This window comes from Echinococcus granulosus, assembly GCF_000524195.1.
Source record: "Echinococcus granulosus chromosome Unknown EG_S00049, whole genome shotgun sequence".
Lineage (NCBI taxonomy): Eukaryota > Metazoa > Platyhelminthes > Cestoda > Cyclophyllidea > Taeniidae > Echinococcus > Echinococcus granulosus.
The window spans coordinates 223,454-233,756 of NW_020170429.1; the positions used below are offsets into that span (position 1 = coordinate 223,454).

The 10,303-nt window shown below is 35.7% G+C and overlaps 2 protein-coding genes across 2 annotated transcripts in view; one reads left to right on the top strand and one right to left on the bottom strand. All coding sequences in view use genetic code 11, as the record gives it.

Annotated features, from left to right (window-relative positions):
- Positions 1-4,525: 4,525 nt before the first annotated feature.
- Positions 4,526-7,529, bottom strand: EGR_06006 (Alpha-tocopherol transfer protein-like protein; the record flags this gene model as incomplete). The annotated part of the gene is made up of 7 exons (XM_024495255.1): positions 4,526-4,707; positions 5,050-5,161; positions 5,257-5,367; positions 5,784-5,974; positions 6,007-6,065; positions 6,320-6,491; positions 7,388-7,529. The coding sequence occupies 7 exons, from the start codon at positions 7,527-7,529 to the stop codon at positions 4,526-4,528; spliced, it is 969 nt and encodes a 322-aa protein (XP_024350339.1).
- A 483-nt stretch (positions 7,530-8,012) lies between these two features.
- The window catches only part of EGR_06007 (Alpha-tocopherol transfer protein-like protein), a gene marked incomplete at both ends in the record, with an annotated part of 5,446 nt that continues 3,155 nt past the window's right edge, over positions 8,013-10,303 (top strand). The window contains one exon of the mRNA XM_024495256.1: positions 8,013-8,072. Coding sequence (XP_024350340.1) covers positions 8,013-8,072 — 60 coding nt within the window. The remainder of the gene's footprint in view (positions 8,073-10,303) is intronic.

Below are 10,303 nucleotides of genomic sequence, written 5' to 3' on the forward strand. Positions count from 1 at the left end.
TATATATATATATATATATATATATATATATACATTTTTGTAAAGGCGTTTCAATAAAAAATGTATTTGCTTAAAAATGTTTTGGGCAGAATAAATTTTGCTAAAACCAACTATATTAACACAAACATGTGTGAAATGTGTATCTAACTGAACAGGTCTTCTTTGTAGAACAAAATTAATTTAACAATACAAAATGCATCAAATTAAAAAGGCTTCTCTGTAAAGTCAATTCCACTAATACAGATTGCATCTGTACAAGTATGGCTCTGTGCTAAGTCAATTTAACTAATATATAATGCATCTGCACAAATGCATTGATGTAAAATTAACTTCACTATTAATAAGTACTTTTTACAAACATGTTTTATGCAAAATCTATCTAATTAGGGTATTATGCGTACACTTGCATAGGCACTAGTGTAAAATCAATTTAAGTGAAACGAATTACGCTCACACAAACATGCCTCACTGTAAAATTATTTTAACTGTTATACATCCATCAAAACACGTCCATTTTATTAATAAACAATTCGCTATGACAAAATGTGTCCATTGAAACATTCCCTTTCGTCCTAAGAGGACGAAATACATCTATTTTGTAAAAAAGGACCAACTTCTCACAGAGGCGTGCTTATGCGATTGTATGTTAAAGAAATTGATTTTACGCCAAGTTATATGTGTGTAAAGGTATTGTGCATTAGTAAATTTGATAATCCAGGAAGAATTTTTTGTGTGACCGTAATCTGAAGTAGTGAGACTGATTTTACGCAAAAGCGTGCTTAATTGTACACAGTTTGCTGTAGCAAAATTAATCCATTTAGGATACACGTTTGCGTAACTCTCGTTTTCGTCAAATTGATTTTACACTAGGACAAATTTATGTAGATGCAAGCAGCGTAGCAAAATTTGTTTTACTCCAGCGACTGAGTGTGTGGATATATTGCGTACTCTTAAAATTGTTTTCAATCCGATGCACCTAGGCATATTTAATCAAAAGGTCTTTAAAGTGGAATTATCTTTATTATCAATGCGTATGGGTTTCTGTACATTATGGTTTTAGTTAAATTGACTTAACACTCGTGCTTCTGCAGCCTGAAATCGATCTTATGCAAAGGTAAGTTTCATTGGTATAAATTTTTGAGTAAAATTAGTTCAAAGCCTATGAAGCTGCATAAAATATTATGTGTTAGTAAAATTAAATTCACTTAAAAGCATGACTGTTTAGATATAATTGATTTCAAACGTTTATTTCAACAGACACGCATTAATATGAAGAAGCGAGTACACGAAGGTGTCTATTGGAAAATACTTTGTAGTGATAAAATTTTTCTGCATTAATGTGTGGCTTTGAAAATACATTATGCATCAGATTTTTACAAAACCTGTCTTTGCAAATATAATCTACATTAGTGGGTTTGAATTTGCACAAAAGCATGCTTTTAAATATATTTTATTGAACTGGAATCGGTTTTACATCAATGCATGTGTGCCTATCAAGCATAAGTCAAATTGCTTCCTCAACAAAGCATGCTTATGGAGATGTAATTTAAATTGGCAAAATTAATTCAACACAAAGCTACGCTAAAGTGGATGTTTTAATAGTGAAATTAAATTTACCTTAAAACATGCTCGTGTAAATGTGTTACTAACCAGTAAAACTAATTATGCACCAAGGCATTTTGTGTGGACGTAATTAGTATTAGTACAATTAGTCTTACATTAATGCGTAAGTATTCTGTTTTGTTTTCGTACAATTGACTTCAATCTTAAGGCACGATTGTGTGGTTAGAAGTTGTTTTGCTGAAATCGACTTAGCACTGAGTCAATTCGTGTGCAAATGATTTGTACCAGTAATTTGTACAATCGCATGTTCAGGTAAATATGTTTTTAAAAAGAAATTATTTAACACAAGTGAATGTGGGTGGTTATATAACGCACTGGCGAAGCAGTTTCCCCTCGGGGCATGTTTGCGTGAATATAATGGAGGCTTATGAAATTGATTTCTTGCGCAAACGCATGTGTGTAAATACAATTTGTATTGAAAAAAGATTTTTACGAAGGCCTGTTTTTAGGATATATCTTGTTTTTGGTGAATTGGATACTATTGTGATCCATGTGTATGGATGCATTTTGTAGTGCTGTAAAGTGTAGGATAAATAATGTGTTGCTAGCTGTTAAATAATAAATGAAATGTTCGTTTGCTAGAGTGCAACACAAAAGTTATTTCTCATCACGAGTCAACCAGCTAATCTATCAAACCAATGTAAGAGTTGTCTTTACACAACACTAAAGAGGTGAAAGGAAACAAGCTGATTCTCCTTGAAACAACTCATGCTCCTTACAAGCAATGTGCCAAGGAGAATACGAGAACAGGAAGACGTAGGGGTTATTTCTCATCTTTTTTGTGCCTTTTCATCAATAGAGTTGCAGTTTTTGTACGCGTGTAGCAATTTCACTCGCTAGCAATGTACGGTGAATGAATTGGCTATATTATCCCTGAAGATAAATTCTCTTGCTTCATATGTTTGTTTCACTCAAAAGCTCTTTTACCCTGTCATTATTTTACTTTTAAAGATTCTCATTAGGATTCAATTCATTCCTTCATTCTTGCACATCAATCGAGAGTCCAAAAGGAGCCATTTTAAAGGAGTTGATGCAAATATCATACCGATAATGGCTCTAGAATGTATTCAGCAAATTTACTTTACAAATCTAATGGAAGCTTTCGCCCATGCTTTAAGGGATATTTACATTTATAAGGGTATGAAACCACCCCACAAAACAGATGCGTCTGTTGCGTTTGCTTTGAATCATGGGGGGTGTTCAAAGCCTGAATAATTTGAGCCTTCCTTGAAGGTCAAAACTGCAGATCGTGGAGGACAAATGAGGAATTTAACAAGTAAAATTCCTTAAAACATTGTTTATAGCACTTACACCAAAGTGTGAACGAGAAGTCTAACCTGAATTCTTGGGACCTGGATACTATTCAGCTCTGTAAACAACAGTGACTGACCCATACAGACTGTCGAAAAGCTTTATAATGATAATGAGTAGAGAAACCTAACAACATCAGAAAGGTCTTAATCTGTGCATCTGACGACTAGTTTATTTTATAGACTAACCATAGCGAATGAAAATGACTAGATTCTGAACAGTAATTAGCATTAAACAATCTTCCTGTAATCGAACGAATTCTAGGTACAGTAGTAAATCATGAGCTGACTGGCAAATCCAGCCAAGCCTACAGAATGGTCTGTCATAATATCCGTTTGTACCCAATAGTTTACATAAATTTATGAGAATTCCTAGAGGAATAGTAGATGCAACATTAGTAGTCGTAAGGAGTGCTAAGGCCTGAGCTGATATTACATGGGTTCCGTTTGATCTTCACAATCATCAATCCATACACAAGTTACAAACAGCAAGCATAAGCTGGAAATGACGTTGAGAGGAGTTTTTAACAGGGAAAGAACGATTTTTCCTTTTTGCCAAGATACCACAAAAGGTTAATGTCTAACGAGGTAGAGGTATTCACACAGTTCGTTGAAAATTTCTCCAGCAGTTGTGTTTTCGGCTACACCGCAAACGCCTCTCCGTTTTCCTTGACAATCTGGAGATGCTCCACCATTAATTCTCTATTGGATAGTTAATGGAAACTAATCACTACACTTTAATGATTGCGGAGCAAATTTAAGCACAATGTAATAAAACCATGAATGATACTTTCTTAGATAGAATTGACAACATCATAAACGTATTTAAACAAAGCTAGATGGCATAATGTCAGATGGTATGGGTAACAAAAAGGAGGCATGGTCGAGATATGCACAAAATTGTGAATAATTAGAAGACAATGTCAATGCAAACAAATCACTTTAATGTATGATTTAATCAAGTTCAATATCTTCTACTTTACCGTAAGCAGAAACGAAAATTTTGCAGTTTGTTCTCTTAATGTTGACGCTAGTGAAAAATGAGCAGTCAAATTTTGTTCTTTACGATCTTTGAAACATTTCTACAACTATGTAACGTATTAATTTTGAGTAATACAAGGAATTAAATATTTTGAAATTAAACAGTGTTTAATTACATGAAAATGGCTAATTTTAAGAACCTCAAAATTTTCCCATCAACTCTAACTGAAACTAGGTCAATCAATGATTCACTGGACTATTTTAATTGCCATATTTAATTCCGCCTCAGCAGTATTTCAATTTGCGTGCAATAGTTTAATTGTTTGTTTAACTCCTCGTTTTGGTTTAGCGGGCACTTAAGGTCTCATGAGTGTACTTTTACTAGACGGCATGGCCTCTAATCCATGCCATTACCATCGCCGGCCTTTCTGTATATCATCAATGCATATTCTCCCACAGTACTAGGACTTTCTTATTTTTCAGGCAAAACTCGGACGTTAGAATGAGCATAGACCCTCTGCCCCTAATAATGCACAGCAGATTCCTCAAAGCATTTCTTCATTGCTTTTATTTGATCAAAAGTGTGGTGTCATTCTTTAGTTAGTTCATTCTTATATTTCGCCCTGATCCACCTTGACGTATGTTCCACTCTTTCCCATGACATTTGCGTTGTAGTCCTTGTAGTCATGTAGGAAGTCACGCGCCGAGACCGGCCTCTTCGACTCGTCCACCTTAATTGTTCCTGTAGGGTCGCCCTTTCCGTAAAATTCAAGAAAGCGCTTCTTATTCGCCTCTAAAGCGTAACAGTATTGTTATTTGCATTATCAAACCTATTTGATATTCTTGATGTTTATATTCCAATATTCTAACTATGATGAAAAATGAGTGGTCACTTGGTGCGCCATTATTAATTTGTGGTTCTATGATAATCTTGAGAGTACTTTTTTAAATGGCTTAACTCTGACAGTGTATAGACCTAGTTCAACTTGAGAGTGGGCGAAATCTACTATGCCAGGAAAACCTCCTAAACAGAGTAATCACTTCATGCTAGACAGGTAAACTAAGTGCGAAGTGTAGGATATCATTAACTGTCTAAAGCAATAAAACTTCCGCTGTAAGATAAGTTTTGACTTACGAATGAGATCCTCGAGGGGTTCGCCTTCACCCCCTACTTCTGGCGGCAGGACAGCTCTCAGGTCCGGCTCAGCTTCAAAGGCTTTCTCAATATCCGAACCGCACCACAACATCTATCGGTTTTATTAACGCAAAATACATACTTGTGGGTTTTAAAAACTTCCCACTAGGTTTAGAAAACAGTACTAAGAAAGGTCAAGTAGCTCACTCGATTTTTCATCTTCTCCTTCATGTAGAACATCATGACACTCAACATGGTGTCTAGAAGTTTGCCCTCATTGTAGAAAATTATGCGACGTGGTCTCAATGGCACCGCCTCCTGTGATCAAGAAAGAGATCTTGGTTTTATTTTATTTTGTTGCATGCTCGGTGAAACTCAACTATGTTAAAGATAAATCAAGCCGTTGGGGAAAATCGTGTTCCCTCTGCTGGATCCAACGGGACTCGTCAAATGTTTTTTCAAATAGAAGGTGGCATGCCCAAAATAAGTAACTTCGCCTGAGTCAGGATTAATCACCACATCATCAAACCGTATATAATCACTCATTGATGCAGAAACATTAGGATACTGGTAGCTAGGAAATAGGTTTAAACGTTGTGGTTTTGGCTAGATTTGATTCTTAGCTGATCTCTAGCGACACAGGATTGGACAATTACAAACCCAGTGCCACCAAGATGCATGATGTCGATTAAAATTTAAAGATTATCAAAAAGGCAGTTTTATCTTCTTCTTACCTGCGTAAATCTGGCCCACAATTTCATGACGTTCGGATCTTTGATAACCTGTTTTGAAGTGCCACCCGTGAAGTCCAAAAGGACTACAGTTCCACCTATTATAGTTCGTGGATCTGAGGCGATCATGAAAATGGTTTTGTAGGCGTAGTAGAAATTTTGCCCTATTGAAAATGCATCGGGATTCCATACACCTAGACTTTGAGAATGAACCCAATGTAGTTACCTGGACGTATCCATACGCACATTTTCCCGTCTTCCATGTAATTCAGAGGAAGATGCATGCTGAATTTAAGGAAATATGCTGAATGGTTAATTTAGAAGCAGCTTAATATGTGGTGGTAGGATTAAAACTGTCGATGCAACGTATATAGTGACTTAACTATACGTCTGCCACTTCCAAATGGAGCTAATATAGAGTGAATGAATGTTGAAGTTCAACTATTCCTCACTAATTACTGACTGTAGGTAATGCTTATATTTTTTGGTACAATGCATGAACAAGTGACAGGTGAGTTGCAGCGTTCTAATCAAATTACCCTGTATTGAGATAGCTGTCAAGTGTCTTCGACTTCAAGTCAAGTGGAGTTCCCCAGACGATGTCGCCGATGGACTTCATGGTGGAGAGAGTGCAAAAGTTATCCAACCTGGCCTGCGCTTTCGCGTGAACGTACTTGCTTTGTCGCAGAAACATGAGAAGAAAGTCGTCATCTGCGAAACAAAGAACTCTAGCAAGAGTGATTGCTGATTGATTTGAAAAGGGTGCTGTCACATCCAGGCATACGCCGTGCCAGTACACCGACAATACTATTGCACACTCAAGTGGATGGATAGCACGTTTGATCAGCCATGCTTACGGCACCTTTTAATTTGATTATTGATGAGTGAGAAGTAATGTATCAAAAGTGGATATAATGTACAACAGTGAAGTGGCAAGATGCTACCTGGAAAGTGTTGGTAAGCTTAAAACTTTAGGGAAATATATTAGCAATAGTTAAAAAGTCAGCCTATAACCAGTCACCAATTAAAATGCTGGATCTTATGAAGCAGACCTTTACAGCTGACTGGTTGGACGCTGGATTAGTTGGTCGATCAATAAAGGCAGATCATCAAAAGGAGGGACAATGTTCCCTTTATCAGTCATTGCATAATCCAACTTCCATGTTTCGTCAAAAAGGAGAAAGCTAAGAGCTTTCCTTACTACCTTAAAGAAAATTCTAATTCCGTGTTTTTTTTGTTATCACAGGTATTAAAAGCAGTATCCTGCTGTCAAGGATGTGGAATGAAGTAAGCGTACTGTCAAAGTGAAATGAAATGCGTCATGCTCTACTCTCTCATCATCTCTCTTCTCCGAGATTTCCTAGATCTCAGTGAATAAAACACTTTCTCATGGATAGAGAACTATGCGTATGAGTACCTACTCCAGTTGACTGGGATCGACTGGTTGGATCAGACCTAGCAATGATCCTTATTCACAAACACATGTTTAAGGGGGAAGGTGTAGATAGGATTAATAAATTACATTTATTTGATTCTCAAATTTTAGCATGAGTTATGCCTCCCGAAATAAGTGTTATCATTCATAGGTTTCATGCTGGAAGACCTACCGTCTGGGCAAGTGAGATGTGGCATTGAGGACAGCCAGCGTCGAAGGGCTTCAACATGTGCCGGTATGTTTTTGGGATCCTCACCGAGCTGCGCCTTTGCCAACTTCACATACTTGGAGGGTAGTTTCTGAGCAGCTGCCATTCTCCAACTAACTCCTTGCAGTAGGGACGCTCTAAAGCAGTCCTGTTATTGACGCTGTTGAAAGGTGATTGGCTTTCACCAATTGCTTACAGCAAAGCAGTACACCAAGGTTATCAGCTGTCTCCTTAACCGTGAGAGATGACAGGAAATTGTGATCTCGACTTTTAAGATTAGCAGCACAAAATATATCATGCAAACAATGTAGAAAAACTTTGTTTAAAGTTTGAAGTTAATGGGGAAAGAACGACCTAGAAGAATGTATTTTGCATTAGGACAAATGAATTTATAGTCCATGAAGGTCTGTGTAAAATTGATTTCATTCCGACACATTTATGAGTGGGGAATTGTGCAGACGAGAAGACGATTTTACGCATAGGACTGTATGGGTGTAGGAATTTAGTGTGGAAAATTTTATCTCAAATCCATGAATGTGTGTTTGGATGCAGCTTGCATTAGTAAAAGGGATTTTATGCACATGCGTGTATGTGTGTGTGGACGTGCCCCGTGGATGTATTTAACATTGGCGAATTCGATTCAATGCAAGTGAATTAACGTGTGGAAGGTATTTTGAATAAGTGAAATGGATTTTATGCATAATCATGTAAGGTAGGATGTATTTTGCACTAATAAATTTGACTTTATCAAATGAATGAACGTGTGGATGATTGACGCGTAGGTAAATTCGCTCTTACACCAAAACATTCGTATGGATGTATTTTGTATTGGTAAAATTGAATTTTTACTTATTAGTATACGAATGGATGACTTAAAATTAAAAAGCTAATTATTTTTTCATAGGGATGCATGGGTTAATATATTTTGAGCAAGTGAATTAGATTTTATACAAAAGCAAGTATGAGAGGTTGCGACTTTTATTTGAAATTCTTCACCAATTCATGCAAGTCTTATTGAAATTGATTTCCCACCGACGTGTTGATGTGTTTTGTTTAACTTATCTTTTATTTTCTACTGTTATGTGTAACTTTAGATCCAATTTGCTGAACTGAAATCGTTTTGTAAATGATGCGCATGTGTTTGAAAGCAATGAATTTACAAATAATGCGTATAGGTGAATGTGCTTTTTAATCGAATTTGATTTTTACAAACATGCATATGCTTGGATACTTTGGTCCAAAGTTAACTGAATTTTCCTTTATGCGTAAATGTGTAAATGCATTTTCTTTATTTTAAACGGGTTCTCACCAACACTTTTATGTGTTGACGCATTACTTTTAATTTAAATTGAAACGAGACAAGTGCAAATATACGTGGATGTGATTTGTTTAAATGAAGTTGATTTCCCACAAATGCGCATGAGCGTTGGTATATTATTGATTTAAAACCAAATTTTGCTAATTTCTAGGTGTAAATGTGTTAAATTAATTAAAATTCATTTTTCACAAATGGGTACATACCTGGATATGTAATGTTTCATTAAAATTGGGGTTATACTAGTGAGCATATGCGTGGATGTGTTCTGATGTCTATGAAATGATTTTCTGCCGATGGGCACAAGTGTAGAAATTTTTTATGTACTTCAAAAGTCGTCTTCACACCAATGCGCATGTTTAGATTTGCTTCGTTTATTCGAAACTTATTTCCCCATATTCCAAAATGTTTAGTTGTGTTACGTTTGAATAAAATTGGTTTTCCACAGATACGAAAGCACGTGGACGCACTTCGATAAATTGAGTTGGTGCTTACACAATTTGGCGCATCTTTGAATATGTTTTCAATTCAAACTGATTGCCAGCAAATGTTCACATAATGAAAATCTATTTTGCTTAAATGAAGGTGAATCTTACTAATACCCTTGTGAGTAGATGTGATATACTTAAAGTAACTTGATTTCTTGTCGGTGTGTGAAGGTTTGTGCATGTGTTTTGTTTAATTGAGATCAATTCCCCTAAATGCCAATGTGTGTGGTTATTTTGGTTTTACTAAAGTTGTTTTAACACAAAGGTCTACTCTTGTGGATGTGTTTGGTTTAATTCACACTGGTTTTTAACTAATACGGGCATGCGTGACTTTCGTTCTACAAGCTTAAATTATTATAAATGTATGCATTTGTCACCGCATGGGTATCCTTTTGTTCGGCGGAATAGACTCCTTACAAATGTGCATAAGTGTGCATTTGATCGGCCCAATTAAAGTCCGTTTCTCTTTAATATGTACAAGTGTAACCATGTTTTGACTTAAATTGATTTTACGCAAAAGAGTGGATGTGTAGTTTTGTATTGTTTTATTTTTATGGTTTCTAGGCATATGCGTTTATGATATAATTTGCCATTTTATTTAATTTGACTTATACATATTGATTTATGTGGAAGTTTTTTGTTTATCTAAATGTAACCTTGCACAAATCCATGCTAGTGAGGACAAGTTTGTTAGATAAATCAATTTTCTAAAATTTCTTAAATGCATGCAAGTTTTGTTGTTTAATTTTAGTTGGCTTTTGTACAAATGTGTTATTATCTGGGTGTGTTTATTTTTAATTTCCAATTAAATTTGAACAAATGAGTTTATGCACGAATGTTTTGTTGACTGAAATCAATTATGATCACTGCTTTTGTTTGTTAATGTGTTTTGCTTCATCAAATTAAGTTTTACTCATTTTTAGTAAATGTTTGGATGCGTTTCGGCTTAATTGCTTGTATTTTACTCGACTGCGTAGATATTTGGGTGTGTTTTCCTTTTTTAATAGGTTTCATTCAAATGCGTTTGTTTGTCTGATTGTCTATTTGTCCGCCTGCCACTCCACATGCAGATGTTTC